The 24,766-nt window shown below is 39.7% G+C and overlaps 1 protein-coding gene across 1 annotated transcript; it reads right to left on the bottom strand.

Annotated features, from left to right (window-relative positions):
* Positions 1-12,227: 12,227 nt before the first annotated feature.
* On the bottom strand, positions 12,228-14,234 carry LOC145138086 (autophagy-related protein 18a-like). Its single transcript, XM_079072234.1, has 4 exons — positions 13,270-14,234; positions 12,775-12,982; positions 12,551-12,677; positions 12,228-12,465 (listed from the first exon to the last, which is right to left on the bottom strand). The coding sequence occupies exons 1-4, from the start codon at positions 14,101-14,103 to the stop codon at positions 12,372-12,374; spliced, it is 1,263 nt and encodes a 420-aa protein (XP_078928360.1). The 5' UTR covers positions 14,104-14,234; the 3' UTR covers positions 12,228-12,371.
* Between the last annotated feature and the right edge of the window lie 10,532 nt (positions 14,235-24,766).

Here is a 24,766-nt window from a genome sequence, read left to right as displayed (position 1 = left end):
ATCATATATGCCATCCTGCATGCCGAAAGGTCCTTGATGAACCCACAGAGGGACGCATCTTGCGGAATGGGTTTCGCGTGTACCGTTATTATTTCGGATCTTTGTCGGGATCTGTGCAGAAGAATTAGTTAGAGGATACTCGGTCAGGAGTAGAGCTATAGTTCTCCAATGAAGTCAGCGTTCAGGCGTTCTATCATTGTTCAGGTATGGTCGGTAATTTTCTATGGATGAACTTTGGAGTTCAAGGCACTACCATTGCTAGGACAGAGCTGGTGACATGAAAAGGGTAGTGTCAGTCGCGGGTGTTAGATGCATAAGTGGTTGGTCATCGCATGTTCAAGAGAATTGTATTTTCGCATGGGCTGTATTCGGTTAGAGTTTAGTGGTACTGAAAGATTGGAAATGAGAACGAGGATTCGTCAGCCAGAGTGAAGATTGAGACCTTCAATTGACAGCATGGGAGATGGATTGAGGTGTTAGATTGGACCAGATTTCAAGAGTACTCTTCAAGATTTCAGAGGATGGGCGATCTTAAGGTTTGATTGGTGATGGATCGCTAGCACTGGTAAGTACAGGTTGTCATCAAGGGGATACTAGGAAGCGGGAAGGATTGGAAATCCTTCAATTCTTGCGTGTAGTGAAGACTTAGTCGAATCTAAGTGGGGGAGAGACTTTTTATAAAATTCTCCAAATGTGAGTTCTGGTTGCGCGGGGTGCAATCTCTTGGGCACCTTGTCAACCAGAAGGGTATTCTAGTCGATCCGGTCCAGATAGAGGCCGTGATGCAGTGGGAGATTCCGAGGTCTCCATCTGAGATTCGGAGTTCCCTGGGTCTAGCGGGTTATTACCGGAGATTTATACGAAACTTCTCCGAGATTGTGGTTCCTTTGACCCGACTGACCAAGAAGTCGATGGCCTTTCGCTGGGGGCCTGATCAGCAGGCAGTCTTCGAGACTCTCAGACAGTGGTTGTGCGGGGCACCGATTCTCACCCTGCCAGAGGGTGTAGATGATTTTGTGGGTTACTATGACGCTTTGATCACGGGAATGGGTACAGTACTGATACAGTGGGGTCACGTGATAGGAGGTTTCGGGAACCAGGTTAGAGTTCCGGTTAGGACTCAAGTTCAGTGGTGTGTTAGGTCGAGTACATGTTCGACCCGGTTTGGGAAGTGTTGTAAGACTACGGGGGTAGCCGTAGCATTCACTAATAGTCAGATAGTATGGAAAGTGTTGTAAGACTACGGGGGTAGTCGTAGCATTCACTAGCGGTCAGTTAGCATGGAAAGTGTTGTAAGACTGCGGGGGTAGCCGTAGCATTCACTAGTGATCAGATAGTATGGGAAGTGACGTAAGACTGCGGGTGTAGCCGTAGCATTCACTAGCGATCATATAGTATTGGAAGTGTTGTAAGACGACGGGGGTAGCCGTAGCATTCACGAGGTTGACAGATAGTGCTTGAGTGTTGTAAGTCTGTGAGTGTAGCCGCAGCCTTCACTTGGTTGGCAGATAGCATGAGCGCGTTGTTAGGATGCGGAAAGAACAGTAGTACGCACCAGTTTGGGTGCAACATTGAGGATATGGAAATCCACAGATTGGATTTCGGATTTACCTAAATGGATTAGATCTGGTTAAGCCAGTAATGAGACTGTAGGGACGTCACTACAATTATGAGATCAAGGAAGCAATGGACTGCTTAAGGTCGTTGTGACATTAGGCTACCATTGGTCGGGTAGCAATCACTTTTAGCATTGGATGTGGTGACGTCAGGATTCGACGCATGGACCCGATCGGTTAGATCAGAAAGTAGTAGAGTCACACTAACATGATAACTAGTGGCAACTAGTTCCAGAGAAGGATTTCGTTCAGAAGTCGTGTGAGGCGACTAAGTAGGGAGTCCTTTGGCTCCGCATCCGGGTGGAAACCCAGTATTTCAGAGGATTGGCAAGCGAATTGAGACCCAGGAGGTCTCGGTAGCTTTTGGTAAGCAGCTATGTAGCAGCGTATACTGCTTCAGGCAGTTCAGTGTTCGGGCAGTTTCAACGTTTGGGCAGTGATAGTATGTGTGTTTTAGTTGCATATGCGCACAGAATAGCTGGTTTATTGGGGAGTGACAAGTCACCCACAACGGGATTAGCTGAGCCTTAGCCGAGAATAAGTGATCTGCAGAGGTAATTGGGTTTGTGACCCAGGTTTATGGTGGGAACCACATGCTATCAGAAGTTAAGTAGTTAGTTGAGGGATGAACAGACTAGATTCATCAATAATGATGCAGTACGAGTGGTCTATCGGGGATCAGACCATCTCAAGACAACAGATTTCAGACGGAGTCAATGTGAATTTGTTGCGACGAATTCGTTCACCTGCGAATTTTAGGGCGTTTGTGAAGATTGGTCACGGTTACCCTAGGAGGGCTAGGGTGTGCCCAGGATGGTGACCACGTTGCTAGAAGTGGGTGGGGTGTGTAAGGAATGGTAAAGAATGATTTCGAGGACGAAATCTAATTTAAGTGGGGGAGAGTTGTAACACCCTGTTTATTTATTTAATAAATAAATAAATTAATGAACGAATAGAAGCCCTAAAATAAATAATTATATACCAAATGATGGTCTCGTAGAGCTAATTGTCACACTTTAAGAGATTAGGGGTTAAAAGTGTAATTTTCCGACTCAACTTATAATTATTTATGAAGACAGGGGCTGATGGGTAACAATTAGGACTCAATATGAAATGAATTATGGAACTAAGGGATAAAATGTAAATTATGGGTTATATTGTAAAGATTTATGGAATCGGGGGTTAAAAAGGTAAATCATGGATTAGTTTTGAAAAGATTTCCAAGGCGGAGGACTGTTAAGTAAATATTGTACTTAAATTGTAAGGGATTATGATTATGAGGGTTTATATGGTAAATATCGGCCTTATTTTGAAAGAAATGAGGAAAAGAGGGACTGATGTTGTTAATATGGATGGAAGTTTGTTAGGAGCGGGATATATGAACCCGCATCCCCGGTTGCCCTAACCCTAATGGACGATGCAGCCGCTATCCTCTCTAACCATAACCTCCAGCCGCCACCTTCACTTGTGATTTCCGGTACCACACCACCACCTCCGATGAAGTCATTACCCGCCGGTGTTGAAGCCAAAAACCATCAGGAGCGTCGTCGCCCCACTCTTCTACTACCGCTGTCTTGTGTCGTTGCTGCTCTTGGCTGATGACGCGCCGTCTACGGTGTTCCGTTGCCGGTGTCGAACAACACCCGCCGTATCCTTCTCCTCCTTCCGCTACTGTTGTGGTTGCTGGTCTCGGCGTTGGATTTTGGCCGTTTCCCACCAGGAACGCCTCTCTATCTCCGTTTTTGGCAATGCTGGTCGTTCACCGCTACTGCTGTCATCGTTTCACGCCATCATCGTTGTCTTACGCCACCAGGTGGGGTAGCCGGGTCCATTTCCGATCTGGAGGGTGCGTGTGTGTGCTCAGGTTGCTAGTGTGATTCCGATAGCTCTAACCGCCGCCTTTAGCCACCGTAGTGGTCGTTAGGGATGTTGCTGCAGTCGTCACGCACCACCAAGTGGTGGTTGCGTCCTTATCTGCAAGAACGTGTTTACTGCTGTCGTTGATGCTTGACTGGGGAAACGGAAGAAGCCACCGCCACCACCGTAGGGTGGTGGCTGCCATCTCAAGTTCGCTGCTGCCGCCGCTGGGAGCCGCCGGGTGGGTGGCTGGTGTGTGAACAAATCTTCAAACGTGTGTTATGTGTGTTTATTTAGTGTAGTGTGTGTTTTCGTGAGTGCATTGTAAAATGTAACAAAGAAGAATAATGAATAGAAATCTCGAACCACCACTGTATGGAGGTGGCTGCCGCCACCGGCCGCCGTGTCGGGTGGCGGTGTGCCTTGTCTCGTTATGTTGATTCATTTGGGGTGCTTGAAATCCTAATGGGCCCAAAGAAGCTTTAATGGGCTTAGTGAAACCCTATTGGGCCTAATGAAGCCCTAATTAACATTAAAGCCCAAACATGTCTAATGGGTCTAATGGACCCTAATTGACCTTAGGAAACCCTAATGGGCTTAAGGACCTAGCTATTGGGCCTATTGGGCTAAGAGGGGGTTGGAAACCCTAATTAGGGTTTAGAAAACCCTAATATTGGATTTATGAGCTTGGACTTTGGGACCCACTTTTGGGCCATTGGAATGGAATTGTGTGATTAAGCCCCAATCACACCATATGACTTATTTAGAAGAATGATGGACTTAATGGATTAAGTCCTTAATGGATTAAGTCCTTAATGGGTTAAGTGAGAAACACTTAACCCTAATTGTCATTTTATGAGAAAACCCTAATTTCGCTTGGGTTTATTGTTGGGCCTATTATTGGGCCTTGATGACTGGGTTATTAATGGGCCGTCCAAGATCAAGCTAATGGACTAGAATAATTAATGGGCTTTGAGGTAAGGCCCATATGAGGAGTTGGGCCCAATTTGGAAAATTAGGCCATAGATGGGCCATAGCTGGGCCTTAATGATTATATAATATTGGACCATTAAACTGTCAAAGGTTGGACTGGAATACATGGTTGGGCCTTATGGCAAGACCTTGTAAAGGTTGGGCCCAATTTGGAAAATTGGGCCATATGTTGGGCTTTGACTCATAGTTGACTTTTGGGCCTTTGGATTGGGCCTTGGGCTTGGATAAAGCTGAGTTAGGGGTAAAGTAGTATTTACCCAAGTATGTATTTATGGTTATGTGTTGGAACCCAATTATTAATTGGGTGATGTTTTGATATTGACAGTTCGGGAATCTGTCATCCAGCAGCTGAGGTTGGGTCTGCAGGACTTCAGCAGTGTGGGGTTGAGTCTACGGGACTTCAGCAGTGAGAGGTGAGTTACCTTCCAGTAGCGGTGGGTCTACGGCCACAATGCCGACCCACCAGTAGGAGTTGTATGTTGGATGATTGTCTTCGTGATATCATCTAGGTTTTCTACTACCTGATATGTTATGTGCTAGTATGATATGATGTTATATGCTAGTAGCAGTAGGGGAGATAGTCCCCAGGATTTCCGGTTGATAGGGCCGAAGGGGGTAGTCATACCCAGTCATGCTAGATAGAATATGATTATGTGTACATGTTATGTGGTAGTAGTAGAGGGGTGAAATAGTCCCCAGTATCCGGTCGAGATGACCGAAGGGGAGGTCAGCACCCAGATATGCTAGGCAGTATCCGGTCGACAGGACCGAAAGGGTAGGCCAGCACCCAGATATGCTAGGTAGTATGTGATTTATGTTTATATGCTAGGGTTTTATGTGGTAGTGGTAGGGGTGAAATAGTCCCCAGTATCCGGTCGAGAGGATCGAAGGGGAGGCCAGCACCCAAATATGCTAGGCAGTATCCGGTCGAGAGGACCGAAGGGGAGGCCAGCACCCAGATATACTAGGCAGTATCCGGTCGAGAGGACCGAAGGGGTAGGTCGGGCACCCAGATATGCCTGACAGTATATGTATGTTATATGATTGTATGGTATGTCGTATGATGGGGGAACTCACTAAGCTTCGTGCTTACAGTTTTCAGTTTTGGTTTCAGGTACTCGTTTTCAAAGTAAAGGAGCCGGCTTGATCGCAGCGCATCACACTATGTTTTGCGCACATGAGATCTTTGGGATTACACTCTGATATTGTTTTATGATAACATGTTTTGATTATTTCTACTTGGGTTTTGACATGACATGATATTATGGATGTTTTCTTATACTGTTGGTTTTATAATAATGTATTTAAAAAGTGAAATTTTTGGCCTGTATTTTTGGGATGTTACAGTTAGTCACCTTATATTTTTACTTGAGGATGAGTTCCCTTTTTTCTATAGTCCCTTATCAGCTTTTGTCCTGAAAGCTGTCAATAAAAAACTTATTAACTTGAGTATCAAAACCCAAGATACAACTAGTTTCTGCATAAACCTGATTCAACACTTCCATCATATTCATAGAGCTTAATCCCTTGTTTAAAACGTGTTTTACTTCACGAATAACTTGTCTATATGTCTTAATCCATTAAGACATAAGTTCAGTTTCACTTATCTAAAAAAATACCCAAACTAGGGTTCATGATCGTCTTCTTCAATTTCAAGTAATCATCCATAATTTTGACATATAATGCTTGAAAACATGATTACTATGCATACTACAACACTAATAGTAAGATTTCCTTTCATCTAGATCATATAAGAACTATGGTTTCATCACCCCTTTCAATCCCACCATTAAAGCATCAATTAAGCTCACAATAAGAAGATGATACATTTTTACCCAAGTAGTAGAGTTGGATTCTTGATTTCCTTGGAACTGTTTGGTTTTAACTTTAACTCTAGATGAAATCCTCTTAAAATCGTCCTTCCATGGCTCTCAAGAGTGTATGTGGGTGAAATGAGGTGAGGGGACTCGAGGGTGTTTGAGATAGCTTTTTAAATGACTTTTCATTTTTCTCTTTTTCTAAAAGTCAAAAAGATGTTTGGTAAAATGAAAATGACTTTTGTAATCAACTTTTTTCAGTAGAGGAAATCTTGTCTTTTTGAAAAGTCATGTAAACGTGACTTTTCCAACTTTTCCAACTTTTCAACCACTTAAAACATTAAATTACCTTTATACCCCTAGCTACCCTAATCAATGTAAATATGTAAACATGTCCTTTTTAGTCATTTTACATGTAAAAGTTAAATCAAACACTTTTTAAAAAACAACTTTTTGTAAAAAGTCCTTTTAGAATAAGTCCTTTTACAAAAAAGACTTTTGCCCCTCAAAAGCTAAGCCAAACACCCTTTGACTTGACATGTTTTATACTCGACTTTTTACTTCGAATCAGTTAAACGACTGTGTAACTCATTAAACGGTCTTGTAGATGTAACTGGTACTTTTATTAAGTTAAGCCTCTAACTTCCAATGTGCATATCTTTTTCATTCGGTCTTCGTTTTAGCTGATTCTTTCGCTCACGTGTTCTAATTTTTCATGGATACATTCTAAGATAAAAAATTAGTCATTTTGAATTCATTAAGTCAGGATTTCATAGTCTCAAACATCAATTATCGGCTAACAACTTATTAATATGAAATCAGAAAATCTTCTCGAAATAACACAACTTTTCATTGTATTATATTACCAACCTATCCAAGAGTTATTATCGCAAAAAGCCATTTTTAAAGGATAAATCCATCATAGTTTACCATTACCGGTTCATAAAATGGGTTGTTACAAAGGAAGATATATGCTTGCATGTCCTTTACATATTTGCAACCAAACTAAAACCCTTCTTTCACATGAACATGCATACATCACCCAGCCAAATCTATTTATTTCTAAGGTTCAAGAAAATTTAGTGTGTAAACTCAAGGAACCAATATATATATATATATATATATATATATATATATATATATATATATATATATATATATATATATATATATATATATATATGAGCGTGTTAGTGTATGTGTGTGTGCTAAAAACAAGCTTCGTGTTAATGGTATCTAAAGTTCGATGAAGCCATGAAGAGGAACAACTTCATTAAGAACCAAGTACGTCAATGTATATACCTCAAGATGAGTAGCATGAACTTTATATGACATTATATTTGCTAGTAATAACATTGATATGTTGCATGAATTGAAACACTTAATATCACATCTTCTTGATATGAAAGACCTCGGTGAAGCATCATATGTTATAGACATATAAATACATTGACATAAAACATAATGAAATTTTGTATTTTCCCAAAATTCATATATCAAGTATATAGTAAGTCAATATAACATCCAACAATGCTCCCCATCAGTTGCTTCCCTAGTTAAAGGGGACGTTTTGGTTTATTTTATTTCCCAAAAATAGAGGAACAAGATCAAATGAAGTTGATCCCTTAGATAGTTATAAGCTAAATGTATGCCTAAGTTTGTACTTGCTCTTCTATCAACCAAATCCTGGCCAAGATCAATGGAAATATGCCAATAAAAGAAGTGATAAATTGGAGGTGATATGTAATCTGACTTTGAAATGCAAAGGTGGCAAGTCATTATTGGCAAACCTTTATGTTATCGGTTGGCAATTATCATGAAATGGTCATAAGTAAAAGTTAACGACTACATTAACCATGATGGTGAAATATGCTTTCTTGAAACTTGCCATGAAATGTTGCTGCAAAATTTAATCAAATTACTAATGATCGTAAATTCTATTTCAAGGCCGTTAAAGTAAACCTTATTGTTATAACTCTGCCTCTATAAGTTACTAGTAATATTTAAGTAGAGTGAGGCTTTACCTTCATACAAAATACTTGTTTTTGTTAGAACCAGTGGAGGAGAATGATATTTTTATCGAGCACATAACATTAATAATATGATCGTGGATCCGATGACGAAAGGTCTAACACCCAAAATATTTCAACGTGTAATTAATATTGTTTTTGTGAGAGCGAGTAGAGGAGAATGATATTTGTATCGAACACATATCATAGCTAACATTAATATGTTTACATATTATAAAATTTAAAACAAGGGTTCAATGAAATATACATTACATAAATATAGTTGCATAATTGTGTACATGAAAATATATAGATCAACACTGATATCCTTCCACTATGCGTAGGTAAATAGCCCGTTAATATGGCTTTTTTTTTTTTTTTTAATCACAATTTACAACTAAAATGTCACCCAAGAGGTACTTCCATCGCACCAATCATTGACTGAACCCGCAAATCCGCCACCATCCTAATCCGAGTCAGAACTACCACCGCCCTCCATCTCCTCCCCTAGCGCTACTCCAAGTAAGGCTGCTCCGACTCCGGCACCAAAATCAAGCAAACTTCCGCCGATGCCTTTCTTCTTTTTCTTCTTCTTTTTCTTATCTTTCTTGTCTTTGTCCTTGTGGCTTTTATCTTTGTCCTTGTGATCTTTGTCCTTGTGGTCCTTGTCCTTATCTTTATCCTTCTTTTTCTCCTTTTCACCGCCATGATAAGGTGGTTGGCCTGATTCCGGTGGATACCCGCCATATGATGGCTGTTGCGGAGGATAAGGTTGGCCCGGTGGGTAGGAACCTGGAGGGTATGCCCCATTTGGTGGCGGAGGTTGGTTTGGATATGCGCCATTTGGTGGGTATCCGGTGTATGGTGGTGGTTGATTTGGGTATGGTCCATTTGGTGGTGGTTGGTTTGGGTATGGTCCATTTGGCGGTGGTTGGTTTGGATATGGTGCATATTGAGGCGGTGGAGCGCCACCCTGAGATGGCGGGTATGTGTTTTCCGGAGGTGGCTGGGCCACTTTGTCCGATTTGGTGGGTTCATTAGCCATGGTGATGGTCCCACCTGTTGTACTAAACTAATATTAGATTTGTGTTGGGTTGGTTTTTTTTCCCCCTTTTTATGTGGATTTGTTTGGAAATAAATAAGAGAAGGCTGCGACTTGTGAATATGAGAGAAGTAAGGATATACATTTATTCTTCAAAAGTTTATCCTCTTTTCACTCCTTTCCATCCAATTTCGCTATCGTTTACTTATATTTTAATGTTGTGTTTTGTAATATTTTAAGAAAAAGAAAAGAAATTTGATGATATCGTAATTTTACTGTTATTGCCGGTATATTTTGTAAAACAATAGATGCTCCTGAGCTTTATACTAATAAAACCATGAATATGTGAGAATAAGAGTGATCTGGGACCCACACAGATTGAGTATTTATGGGAAATCTTCCACTGTGGATAAAAAAAAAACGAGCTTACTGAACTCTAGAGACAATTTGGACCACTAAAATATGAAGCGAATTCAAATAATCTAAACTCGATACCTCATATCCATCTTATCTTATGTTATGTAGTTAAAAACTCACGTTGTTTAATGTTTATGATATTTTTGTTGTCTTCTCTTTTGAAGTATTTGATCAACTATAATCTTCCAAATTTTAACCAAACTTCACATTTTACAAATACGTCATCATCGTTGTCTTCTTTTTGTAGTATTTGCAATTTGGCATTGATTACACAATCTTCCAAATTCTAATCAGACTTTGTATTGTACAAATGTGTCATCATCTTTCTACCATATATACGACACTTTATCTGTAACATACACGTTTTGAAATCGTGTTATGTAAATTAAAAAGTTAATAATATTATGAAATATTATGAGAAATTGAGTATTGAGTTCTAACAGATAGTTCTTACTAGAAATAAAGTAAAACTATGTTTAGAATCACTCATAAAATATTGGAAGTCCTATGAGATTCCAATTAAAAGCCAAATAGTGGAATTTAGCGAAAATATAAAATTTGAAATAAGTAAAATTTTATTATTGAAAGTTGTAGATAATCTCGTTAGAAACACGTAGGCGAAAGCCTCGTCGAAATCCGAGTTATAACGAAGAAGTTATGACCAATCGAAGATCCGCGATAAAACCGGCACGGTGCCGAATGACGTAAAAAGTGAGTTTTTGATAAACTACTTTTTAGCCTTAGTGATCTAAATGAAAGTCGTAGTATTCGTTAAACCGAGAAGTTTGATAAAAAGAACGTCAAAATCTGACTTCGTATGAGGAAGTTATGATTTTACAAGATTGGGCACATTTTTCGAGAAATTTCGCATGAATAGTGATTGCCACGTCACCCTCGCTCGGAGTTGGCCACGTGTCCGAAGCTGCTGCGTGGCATGTCCGAGAAGCGACGCGTGTCGCACAGGTGTCCGAAGGGCCACGTGATCCTCGCATGCCACACGTGATCCGACCCTCGTGTTGGCTCCTGATTCGACCGAGGCTTCTGACCCGATCCGAAGCTGTAGACGCGTCACCTGACCAATCCGAGGCTCGCACCTGTCCGTCCGAGCCTCGCCCTGCTGCCACCTATTCCGAGCCTCGCAGACATCTGTTCTCTTCCCCTCGCTTCGGATCCGAGGCTCGCACCTATATAAGGGGTGCGAGACCTCTCGGGTAAATGTTAGAATTTTGCCCTTTTTCACCCCTTAGCCTATATTTCTTACATTCCGACTTCCCCGAAGCCCCGGTACTCATTCCAAAGCCCGAAACACGCCCCGAGATTCCCGAGAAGCCCGAAAAATTTATCTTTTCGGTTTCGAAGCCCAACCCCCGCAGGGCCCGGTTTTCAACGACGAAAGTCATATTTAGAGCCGAAGTGCTGCCCAAATTACTATTTTGACCCCCGGTTAATTCAAGGTGAGTTTAATATGTAGAAACAATTGTATGTTATGTGTTATATGTGTTATGTGCTTTTTCATGTTATCATCTCGAGTTGTTGTATCCGCTATTTTTATAGCAAGGCTGTACCTCTGACTTGAAGTGTATGACATAGGCATCACTTTGGCTTCGGTAGAATAATATTCCTGAGTATTTTCCCGTGTTATTTTTATTTCTGCTATTTATGATAGCAAAATTATACCTTTGACCATGTGATCAGTTTAAGAACTCAGATTCACAGTGGTACTGGTATGTAGCCTCTGGCCATGTAGAGCATGTCCCCCAGTAAGTGAATGACTCTATTCTATGGCATTGGCATATGGTTAGACAGGGCGTGAAAACCTGAAATCTACCTTAATGTTAATCAGAAATTGTTTGTCTTCAGTGCCATTTGGGCCGAAACGTTATTGATGTTTATCAAGTATGGAAATTGTTATATCTCATTGATTGTATATCTTTGAATCGAGTCATTGATTGATATGGAAAGCTTATCACATTATGTCTTTGTTGTTCCTTGCTCCTATTTGCTTCTGCCATATTAGTATATATATGGCATAACGTTATATTGTATTTATTATTGAACTCACTAAGCGTTATCGCTTACCCCTCCCAATGTTTTAACATAATACAGGCAATAAGCACCCAGTATAGTTGGAAGACTTAGAATAGTTGTAATATTATTTTTGTATTTTGGTTTAGGTTTGTATAGATTTACAATATCCTGGGTAGTCATGTAAAATCTCAAAATATAGTCGGTTTGTATCCAATCTTTTGTAATGACTTTATCAATGTAAAAATATTGTTTTATGAATATGCATGTAGCATGTTTTGGAGTAACTATATTGTCAAGTATGAAAGTTTGGGTCTTTCAGAAATATGAAAGTATAGAAAGGAGTTCTTTCACTATCCTCCCAAGTGAAAATACAATAACAAATATTATTGTAATTGTAATCGATATTTTCAAGCTATTTGATTAAATCTTTCATGAGCCAACAGGAAAATCGCACAAAAATCACTATTATTAGAGTAGAGTAGAGGATATACATATTTACAAACCCACGTGGAAACCATGTCATCAAATTAAATGACCGGAAAAGAACAGTACAAAAGACACGTGTCCATGCCCATATCCAACCCATTGTTTGTCAAGAGAATGTTTCATCTGGCTTCAAGAAATTGTGTGTTTCCACCACACTCATCTCCCCACCACCTACCGGATTGAACTCACATCTATAGAAACTGCAAAACAAAAACCTATTGTTAATTTGATTATCGAAAAAGGATGAAGAGGGTATTTATGTCTTTTCAGTAATTAAATTATTACCTCCCATCCATGCCAAGTATCACCACCGTGTTCTTTTGGTGACCAAATCCAACAACGTACTGCAAACCCTCGTTCAAATGGATTCGAGCCACCGACCATTCTGAACTGAAGTATTTTGGTAGTACTACTGAAAGAGAAAAGTACCAAAAACAAACACCATGTCAGATGTCAATCAATCAGGTATTTTATTTTGCGATTGTTGAAACTTGAACCCTTTTTTGTACCTTTCATGAAAGATAAATGTGAAACGACCGATGGAGTTGTTTTAATATGCTCTGATGGAGTTTGTGATGATTCGATTGCTGATTGTCCGTAATCAACTTTTAAGTTGAAAACATGAACTGTTCCCCTGTCACTTGAAACAGCTAGCCTTTCTGCTGTCGGAGAGAAAGCAAGGCTGTAGATGTCTGCTTTATCTGACCCTCTCCTTACCTACATTCCATATGTTAGAACAATTTGTTCTAAAAAGGTGCTACGAATTCGTACACCTAATTACTTATTGTAAGTCCCTTGATTTAACATAAATATATAAATCACGGATACAATAGATACAATAAGTAATTAGTTTTTAAAACTGATGTTTTTCTTTCTAACTTAATACAAAATTAGACATCTATGTTTCCTTAATGAATTTAAACTAATTAAAAACATTAATATATGTTATTGTATATAAATGAAGTAACAATCAAAATAAAAAATTGAATGGAGAATTAGAATACCTCTTGAAGCAATGAACCATCGAGAGTGTTGAAGATTCGAACCAGAGTTCCTTTTCTACTAGCAGTAGCAAGCAAACGGCCATCATGAGTAAGAGCAAGACACTTAATTCTTGAATCATGTGCATTTATAAACTTGGTTTGTTTAGATGAGTAATGTTCTACTCTGATTTCCCCTTTTCGTAAACCTGGACACACCAACACCATTGATCCAGCAAGATGAGAAACCTCACATAATCCCTTAGGGTTTGTGAATGTATCAATCTGTTGCAAAAGCTTCAAATCCGCAAAGTTATAAACATATATCTTCTGAGCTAAAATCACAACAATCCGATCCCGCCGGAGTCTCACAGACTTAACCTCCGACCTGAATGACAATTCACCGATGCATCGGCTCTGATGGTCGTCCCAAATCATCACTTTGTTTAAAGGATACTGTGGATCGGGTCCGCCGCCGACTAAGGCGAGGATGTTACAACGGAAGAGCATCTGGACGACACCGATACCGCCTCCGGTGTCATAGTCCCGGCGGAAAATTTCACGGAATGGGTCGCAGTTGAAGATACGGAACCCACGGTCGGTGCCGGCTGCGAAACAACCGGAGTCTTGGTTGAAGGAGAGGTAAAGGAGGTTTGGTAGTTCGATGGCGGCGGTGGAGTGGTGGGAGTCCGGTGAGGTGGGTGTGAGGGATTTGGTTAAAGGAGGAGGTGGGTCATCGAGTGATTGTTGGTGGTGGGGTTTGGAAGACGATGGAGATGAGGTCTGTTTGTCCATGGATAGGGTTATGGAAGAAAGGGAATCAAGGGTATTGGATGGAGGGGTTGAGATTGTCGTCATATGTATCAAGCGAATTCAGACGAATATGATGACGATGATGAAGGACAACGGCGGCGATGAGCGATGAGGGAAGGCAGCTGAAGCTTCTTATGAGAGAAGATAGCAGGATTCACCTCCTTTTGGAGTTATTAGTTGATTGAAAGCAAGACTTTTTATTCCGCTAAAATACATGTGAAATTTAAGTTATTGAACCTAAAATATAGGTAAATTACACGAATGGTCCATGTGGTTTGGGTATTACATGTTACTCCCTAACTTTTTTCTTATGGTTTTGTTTTGTTTTGGATTGATACCTCTAGACATAAAATGACTATATTACCTACCTTTATTTATTTATTTATTTATTTATTTATTTGTTATTCGATAATATATAATAATATATTAGATAAGTAAATGGTCCCACTTATCACACATTTCTTCCCAATCCGTCGATCAGATCACCCTCCTCTTTTCTCACGGTCTCCTCAACCAACACCATCACCCATCCCTCCTCCCTCCACCATCTTCACCGCCCACATGATTTGTAGTCGGGCTGTAGTGAATTTAATTTTACCAAAACACTTCTTAAAAAACAATTTGACAAAAAAACCAAATTTGTGAATCTAGTTTACAAAACCAAAATAGCGTTCACGGTTCACACAAACATTGACCCTGCTACTTAAATTTCACGTGTGAGAAACAGATTATCATCTTCAATTCCAACATTATAATTTACCGTGAACTAAGAAAACTCCCGCTTTTGACTTTTGACGAGCAAATACAACTTCAAGATATAACCAGTTTAATCTACTGTTTATGAACTTAAGTATGAGAAACAAATCATTGCCTGTTAGTCCAATTCCTTGTGACTTCATCATGGAATGTCAACTTTTACACTTGAGAGCCCTTACACTTTAATATATATCATCAGAATCTTCAAAATTTTATAGTTATTTCTTTATTCAAACAACCTAAATGTACAAATGGCAACAAAAATACCCAAAAGAACATGATTGTAACATCATTTTTCTGGGTTAGTATTTCCAATACTTTGGTTCAAGGTTAATTAAGTTTTGGAGAGTATAGCTGGCAGCGTCATGATATTTGGAGTGTAGCGGTGCGACGCTTAATGGAATTTGCGACACAATGGGTTTGTTGGACCAAACCCTATATCTTAGGATTTGGGGCATATTTAAGGGCATTAACCCCTAGGGTTTCGTCATTTCACCGACTTCCATCATTAGAGAGCATCCTCTTACAAACCTAGCATCTCTTTCTTGTGTTCTTGAAATTCCATTTGTGATTCGTGAAGCTTGAAGATGAAGGAAGATCATTGTGGTGCTAAGGAACCTTGTTTCAAGCCTAGATCCAACTTTGTATTCCTATTTCTGGAACTTTGTAAGTATAAAGTCTCAGTCTTTATCTTTAGTTCTTAGATCTATTTATTATGTCATTTTGATCCCTTTTGGTATATTTCGCGGGAATTCTTGAAGTTTGGAGAACTCTATAACTATATGATTAGATTTTATGAATTATAGACTTGATTATTGATGGAAAAAATGAGTATGCATGTATTCCCTTTAAGCCATGCATGAGTTATAATCATCTTAAACTTCGGGTTACAATTTTGTAACACCCCGTTTTTACTCTATAGTAGAACTTAATATAATCGTTTGTTTATAAATTCAAAGTATAAATATATTGCTTTTAGCCAAATTAATCATCATAATCATGTAGTAGACGCCAATACGATTTCCGTAGATGTAAAGAACGCTTAACTCTGACTTCGTATGAAGAAGTTATGATTCTTCGAATTTTCGTGTTCAGCCCAATACAACACAATGTTTCGTAAAAAGTGAATCAGAGATAGGTTGCTTATTAGCCTAAGTAATCTAAACAAACGCCGTAGTAATCGTAAAAGCGAAAGCATGCAAATAAAGAACGTCCAAATCTGACTTCGTATGAGGAAGTTATGATTTTTCAAAGTTTCGATGCGACATAGTACAGCAGTGTGCGACATAGAAATTGAATCTTAGATCGGTTGATTGTTAGCCAAGAAAAATGTAAAAAAGAGGTGAAAATCTTGTAAATACGAACCCGTCGATATGGAGATAATCGATAACGGAATTCATATGAAGGAGTTATGATTTTCGCTCGTACTTTAACGGTCTAATCTCTATAAAAATATGAATTTAAAACAGAGTGAGAATTAGCTATTAAGGTCTAAAGGAAAGTTGTAGTAATCATAATTAACTATGCGTTGATATAAATAACATCGAAAAAGTAGCTTGTATGCAAAAGTTATGGTCTTTCAAAGAATTCAGAAAATACCTGCTTGCGATGATGTAGCAGCACCGGAGTGCACCACATAGCCGAGTGAGATCCAGGTCTTCCAACCGACAAGTCGATATGGCACCATGAGATTAGGACACGTGGTGCCGCGATATGATGACACGTAGCTTGGCCGGAGGCGGCATCGACCAAGTGACGTGGACCATTGAAACGCTGACATGTAGCACCAACCAAGACTAGACGCGTCAACTGAAGACGCGGCGCGCCTTATTATATGGTACGACGCACCCCCTGTATTTCCCTATAAATAGAAGTCGAAATTCAGCTCTTTTGCTCACATCTTCCATCTCTTTTCTCTCTTACCTCTCCCATCCTTGAGTCCAATTTTCCCTAAGTTTTTGAAGTACTTTAGCGAGACTCTGAGATATCTAGGAGCCCGATTTTCATTTTAAATTTATGTAAGTTAAGTTGCACTTACTATGCTTTAAGTGTAATTTATATTTATATTCATAGTCATTATTATGAATCTATAAATAAGATTTATCAGTCATTCTAGTCATATTATTGATTGATCTACGTACGAGAATGATGTCTAGGCTAGATTTAGTGAGGTGTTTAAAGTGAGATTTCCAAACAGTATACCATGTATACCAAACGCACCCTACCTCCGATATTATATTATCTGATTGTTCCTTATTTGATCGATCTTGATGTATTCATTGCGATTGTTGAGGAATCCAGAAAATAGTATAAATACAAACGAATACTGAAGCCCAATAATATTCGTACTTAGGTTGTTAAAAAGGGATAAGCTGAAGCATTAGCCCAGGAGCTAGCTTCTCGAGGATCTTCCTCCTCAACCAGGTGAGTTATCTCACTATACTATGTATTACAATGTATATCCATGTATGTTTGGATATAAGAGCTAGTAGTATAGTCTCTAGGTGCTTAATGTTAGTGTACTTGAAGCTAGTAGAGTAAGAAGTATAGTCCCTATGTTTATGTACTAGTAGAGCCAAAAGTATAGCCTCTATGTGCTTAAATGTTATTATACTTGAATCATTCGTTACAGTTAGAATAGGGGTTGATGGCGGAACAACGACATGGTAGGAGCCTATAGACCCGAGTGTTGATGACGAAATTGCAAGTAGGTTGTAAGTCTAGATACATGTATTATTGATGGATCAGTGAAAGGTCGTGATCCAATTGGTGGATTGGCGAAAGGTCATGAGCCAGTATTTGTATGCATGTATATGTATTGTGATATATGGTTTTTTGGGGAACTCACCAAGCTTCGTGCTTACTCAGTTGATTATAAATGTTTTCAGATACTTCTTTGGATCGTTAGAAGGCCAAGTCTTAACTGTACACACACGCATTGACATCATGTTTTCTGCATACTTTAAGTATACTATGATTTAATTGAATAAATAAAAATGAATAATTTATGGTAAAAATCGGGACGTTACAAGTTTTGAAGAGATTTAGGCATGATAATGGATAAAGTTGGAAATTTTATCCATTAAGTCAATTAGAAGATTCAGATCTGAGAATTTGGGGTTTTGGACTTAAAGGATTGAGTCCTTAATGAAGAAGGTTGTTAGGCCGGAAATCACGACACGGCTGACCTAGGGTCACGGTGCGACCTCGGGGGCGTTCACGACTATCTTTGTCGTGATCTCGGAGTGATCCGAAGCTATTCACGGCATGAAGACCGTTGACTTTTGTTGACCATTGACTTTTGACCGGTTTGACTTTTGGTTAAATGGGAGATTTCGAGTAACAGACTGAGTTTTAGCATATGAAAGGTTAGGCAGTTCGTGTAGTTGATTCTTTGGGAATTCGACTATTTTGATTCAACTGTTTGATTTAGGTGAGTCTTCTCACTATATTACTTATGACATGGTATGTCACACTAGTAATGTCTTGCTTGTTACTTGTATGTTTACATGCTTCGTTGGGTTGGTGTAACAACCCATTATTTCACGTTAAAAATAAAATGTTAAATAAACCCAATATCAATGAATAAAGTGATAGTAATCATGTCAAGGATTCCGAATATATAAAGAATACCGAAATCTAAGTTATAACGAAGAAGTTATGACCTATCGAAGTTTCGCGACAGAACCGACACAACGCTGTGTGACGTAAAAAGTGAGTTTACAATCGAATGCTTTTTAGCCTTAACAATCAAAATGAAAGTCGTAGAATTCGTTAAAACGAGAACATCCATAAAAAGACAGTCCAAATCTGACTTCGTATGAGGAAGTTATGATTTTTCTAAGATTCGGCATAGCAGTATACAACCCAAATTTCGAATTAAAGATCGAGCAACTTTTGGCCAACACAACCTAAACGAGAATCGGAGATCTTATCAAAAGAAATCCAACGGTAAAAAGACAGACGAAAACGGACGTCGGATAAAGAAGTTATGAATTTTTAACGGACTTTTCCTATCCCAGCCTGTTAAAAATATAACTTTAAAAATAAAGTCAAAATTAGCTGAAGAAGTCTAAACGAACGTTGTAGAGCATAGTCTCACCTACGCGTGGATATAAAGAACATCAAAAACGGAGTTCGTATGCGAAAAATATGAATTTTTGAAGTTTGGAAAAGAGAAGTACGCCCAGCGTACTCGGAAGCTAGGCCTCGGATTAACCACGTCGCCTATTTCTTCGCATGCGACACATGTCTTGCTCAATCAACACATCCAAAGCCAGGTAGCAACTACGCCCCGCGTACGAAAAGATTACGCCCGGCGTAATCTTTCTAGCCTCGACGCGTACCTCGTAGCCTCGCCACGTCCGAAGATCGGATAAGACTCAAACTAGTACGCCCCGCGTACAAGACGTACGCCCAGCGTACTGAGGTTTTTAGTTGTACGCCCAACGTACATGAATATTACGCCCAACGTACCGAGGACCAGACCCCTCCTATAAATAGGATGCGAGGCCTCCGAGTTTTGTTTACATTTTTCAAATCCTCTCTCCACTTAAACACTCATTTAAGCCTTTCTAAACCCTCCGAAGTCCCGGGAACCTCCTTACCACCTGAAGCAAGCCCCGAAGCCCCAAAATTCTTGAGAAAATAATCTTTTTCAGTCGAAACTCTACCCGCATAAAGCCCGGTTTTTCATCAGAAACTCACGGTTTTGTCAAGGAAAATCATTTCTAGAAACGAAACGCTGCTCAAATCACCACTTATCAGGTGAGTTTATACCCCTATATTTTAACTATTTTTATAATGTTTTAGGGGGGAAATACAAGTAAAATACAAGGAAATCTTGTATAAATAACAAAATTTATTCAAATAGTTTACGATTGTTATTGTAACGACCCAATTTTTCAAAGAACTTTTTCATTTTTAATTATCCAAACACATTTCCATAAATCAAGAAATTCCAAAAAAATTGTTTCAAATCCATATTCATTACAACTTTATTTTCAAATATCAGAGTGTCCCATAAAGTCGCCTGAGAGAGAGTGCACGCCGCGCCATCAAACTTTGCTCTTTCCCTTGGGCTCAGATGTCCCTGAAACAAGTCAACAACCTGTAAGCGAAATGCTTAGTGAGTTGTCACACCCCAAGCCGTCGGTGGAAACACCGGGCAGTGTAACGTCATTCCTTGTATCATAGTTATCAACTTCCTGAAAACACATGCATTTTAAAATACGTCAACATAAAGTTGGTGAGTCCACAGGTTTTGACTCCATATAAAAATAATACATTTTCCAAGTTCAAAAGTATAGTTTTGAAAGTATCATTTTGACTCTCCAACGTTTAATGTATATATCCTAAGTATAAAAGTTTACTTACCAAATAAGTATATACCTATAAGTCTCATATACTATGAATATAAGTGTTTGTAATTCCATACAAACGAAAGTTGCTACATATAAATCTTATTTCAATTCTATACGAGTAAAAACCACTACGTATAAATCTATTTCAATTCTATACGAGTAAAACCTGCTACGTATAAATCTATTTCAATTCTATACGAGTAAAACCGCTACGTATAAATCTATTTCAATTCTATACGAGTATGTGTGTTAGGTATAATTATCTACTTAACATACAAGTAGTATACCTACCAGTTTCTTGTACTTAGAGTATAAGTGTTTGGGAAACTTATACTTAACATTAATACTTGTATAACGACAAAGTATAATGCTTTTAACAATTTGCTACCATGAGTCCGTAACCGCGGCTATATGACTAGTTTCAAACCTCTGCTTGATGCTACAAGTTTCGCATCTTAAGATAAGTTCCACACGCTTCATCAACGTCGGAATAATAAACAAATAAAAGGACAGTTCGTCACTCGCAAACCGTTGTGTTGTAGCTAGCAACCACGAGTGGGGTTGTCAACCCGTATCTTATTCATACACGACCTCCTCGCTCACACGCGATTAGCGGTTACAGGTCAGAGGATTTTCCCTAAGATTTCCAATCTTAGTTGATGAATACAATAACTCATGTAGACTTGTCGAGTTCCGTTAGTTCTAGTAGTAAAATCATATTCGTGTCTAAAACCCTAAGTTATTAGACTATGCTTTAAACATTACTCCTAATATTTATAATACTTAGGCAATATAATAGCTATAACTTTGAGTTAAAACCAGGTTTTATCTTGACATAAAACCAATAATAGCAACATACTTAACAAGTATATATAGAACTCCTGAATATACCTTCAGGGTTATATTAATAACATAATAGGTTTTATCCAACAATAACAACATATAACGTTTCTAGTTTTATCTTGACATAAAACCAACAATAACAACGTACCTATCAATTAACATATAGAACTTCCGAGTACAACTCTGGAACTATATCGCACACAACATATATACAGAATACTAAGTATAACTGAAGATCTACATTAGTACAAGAACATGCTAACAAGTTGATAATAGTTGTATATATTCAAAATATTATATTTAGAACAACTACATCCCGGTTATTATAACTATCTACGTTGATACTAATATACTATCATATAGACATAATAGTAACGTATATACAATATTTAGCATGCGTTTTCCCCCGAAAATATTAGAAAGTGGGGACGTGAAACTCACTTTACTAGCGTGCTTTGACAGTATCTAACTGAAAACATTCAACGGTTCGCGATCATCGGGCTCGGGATGCAAGATGGCTTCAGCAAAGGACAGAGGAGAGAAAAGAAATGGTGTAAGGAGAGAGGAGGTCGGACTTGCTATTTATAGGCTGTCCAAGACAAGTTCACGTCATGAATTTGAGATGAGTCATGTCGTAGACTTTCCATTTGCGTCCTAGCTTCGGAAGGTGTCACGATTCTAGTTTCACGTCGTAAATTTGATGTTCACGTCGTGAGGATTGAACACCTCATTCCCGTAGACTTCGCACGTGTTTTCTAGCTCCAAAATGTGTCCTGGACAACTTTCACGTCGTGAATTTAATGTTCACGTCGTGAATCCAGACATCTACGGTTTTCTGCCACGTGTCATGCTCTTAGACAGCTACATCTTCAGAAGGCCATAACTTTTGCATACGAGCTCCGTATTCGGCGTTCTTTATATGCACGCGTAGGTAATTCCGAGTACTACAACTCTCTTTTAGACTCCAATAGCTAATTATAAGTCTATTTTAAATTCCTATTATTATAGAGATTTATAGTGTTGGGGTTTATCATAACTTCTTCACGCGAAGTCAGATTTAGACGTTCTCTATAACTTTGGAATCGTATGGACGTATACTTTGAGTTGTATCATAAATTATGTATGAAAGTTCATACTTTAACATGAATTACATAGTAAGTTTATCATATTACTAGTTTAACAAAATCACATTACATGATTGGCATAATCACATGTGATTGTTATTGACCTATTTTGACTGGTGTTACATGAGTTCCCCAGAGCATACCACACACAATACACATACACATATCCTGTTAGCTAATTAAAGCTACACACATATCACATAAGCCATGCATACATAAAACCTGTAAGAATGTCATGGGCTACCCCACATGGTCTTTACCTAGGACATCCATGGGCTACCCCACATGGTCTTTACCTAGGACAGCCATGGGCTACCCCACATGGTCTTACATCCAATGCCACAGGCTCCCCCCGAGGTCTTCCATGCAAACACACATTCACATGACATACCAAAACACACATATATCATAATCACATAATGGGCCGGCCTTGGTGCCTTAGACCCATGGGTATGGTGAGAAGACTCACCTCTCAAGGGCTGAACTGGCAAACTGAAGTCAGATATATCCCACGTTGCTCCTCCCAAACTATCTATAATCAATGAGTAAATAACTCAGCAATATCCCATAATTACCCCCATGGTCAACCCTGGTCCAAGTCAAGGTCTATAGTCGAGGTCAACAGTCCATATTGACCTTGACTCGTCGAGTACAATCAGTCACTCGACGGGTCCCTACTTAACTCATTGACTCGCCGAGTCACCCGATCGACTCGTCGAGTTCCTTTATGTTCACGGTCGTAAACCACCAACCGAACACCCTTGACCGTAAACCCTTGGCCATGAACAAAAAAACTCTGTCGACTCGCCGAGTCTCTTGCACGACTCGCCGAGTTCCCTTAGTCCATTATGTTTATGGCCTTTTCCAGTGGAACTCAAGGTACCAAACTTCAGATTTATCCTCTACTAGTGTGGATAACACGTAAAGTTGCAAACTTTACGTGCATGCAAGGCCTCACATGGCTATAACACCAAAGCTAACCTTCAACAAGGTTTTCATGCATGGAGAGGTAATGAGCTTAATAAAAGGTGCAACTTTATGATATTTGGGACCTAAGAAGGTCCAGATCTGGAACCATATCCTTGTGATAGGTCCAGATCTAAGCTTGCTTCCATTTCCTCAAAGTTGGTTATAACTCTCAAATAGAATCTAGGCTTAAGGTAACAGATTCATACCTCAATTCAATACCCAAGACGAACTAGATGCTAGATCTAGTGTTTTCCCCTTGATACTTCTTCTTCAAGGTTGGAATTCCTTCCACAATCCCAAGGTTTAAGCTCCTAAAGCTCTTACTTCACACACCCAAGTGTTTGCGGCCGTAAACGATCTCTTATGACGTTAAGGGAGGCTACAAAGGCGTATAATGTCTTTTATATAGGGGGCAAACCCCAAAATTTAGGGTTTTCTTTAAACAGCTCGGACTCGCCGAGTCGGTCCCGTCCCGCGTTCCATGATATCACGACTCTACTCGACGAGTTGGGCTCCCAACTCATTCTCGTCGAGCTCCCAACTCGTTGAGTTCATGCACCAACACCCTACAATAGCAAAATTCCAACCAATACTCGAAACGGGTGTTACAAGTCTCCCCCACTTGAACTAGACTTCGTCCTCGAAGTCTGCTGACCCAAATAAATCAGGGTAATGCTCTCGCATCTCCTCATCCGGTTCCCAAGTCCACTCAGAACCCTTCCGATGCTGCCATTGCACTTTCACCAGTCTTACATCCTTATTCCGAAGAACCTTCGTCTTCTTATCCAAGATGGCAACGGGCGTCTCGATGTAGTTCAAGCTCTCATCCACCTAGATATCACTCAATGAGACAACCGCAGCCTCGTCTGTGACACACTTCTGAAGTTGCGACACATGGAATGTGTTGTGAATCTGGCTAAGCTCCTCTGACAGATCCAAGCGATATGCCACTTTGCACACCCGGGTCGTGATCCTGAACGAGCCTATATACCGAGGCCCCAACTTGCCCCTCTTCCGAAACCTGATGATCCCTTTCCAGGGTAACACCTTCAGCAACACGAAATCCCCCACCTGAAACTCAAGGTCTGATCGTCGTCGATCAGCATAGCTTTTCTGACGGCTCTGTGCGACCCGCAACCGGTCGCGCACCTGCTAAATCAACCCAGTAGTCTTGAGCACTACTTCAGTGCTTCCCATGACCCGGTGTCCAACCTCATCCCAACAAACCGGGGTCCTGCACCTTCGACCATATAACATTTTAAACGGGGCTCGCTCGATATTGGCATGATAACTGTTATTGTACGAAAATTCTGCCAGTGGAAGATACGTATCCCAACTCCCTCCAAAATCCAACACGCATGCCCGTAGCATATCCTCCAGCGTCTGAATCGTCCTCTCGCTCTGACCGTCAGTCTGGGGGTGATACGCCGTGCTAAAGTGCAGCCGAGTGCCCAGCTCCTCGTGGAATTTCTTCCAGAACCTAGATGTAAACCGAACATCACGGTGAGAAACTACCGACACAGGCACCCCGTGCCTAGCCACCACCTCACGCACGTAAATATCTGCCAACTTCTCTGTGGATATACTTTCGGATATCGGAATGAAATGGGCACTCTTCGTCAGTCTATCCACAATCACCCATATGGCATCCAC

The sequence above is a fragment of the Lactuca virosa genome, chromosome 9, assembly GCF_052849685.1.
Source record: "Lactuca virosa cultivar CGN04683 chromosome 9, Lactuca_virosa_CGN04683_v6, whole genome shotgun sequence".
Classification (NCBI taxonomy): Eukaryota; Viridiplantae; Streptophyta; class Magnoliopsida; order Asterales; family Asteraceae; genus Lactuca; species Lactuca virosa.
This window is presented reverse-complemented; position numbering and strand designations above follow the sequence as displayed.

Bases quoted from the DNA above. Each gene is read 5' to 3' on its own strand.
- LOC145138086 (XM_079072234.1), bottom strand. From the start codon at position 14,103: ATGACGACAATCTCAACCCCTCCATCCAATACCCTTGATTCCCTTTCT. The intron at 12,678-12,774 runs GTACAAAAAAGG...TTTCTCTTTCAG, and splicing joins ACATTTATCTTTCATGAAAG to TAGTACTACCAAAATACTTC. The intron at 12,466-12,550 runs GTAATAATTTAA...TTTGTTTTGCAG, and splicing joins ATACTTGGCATGGATGGGAG to TTTCTATAGATGTGAGTTCA.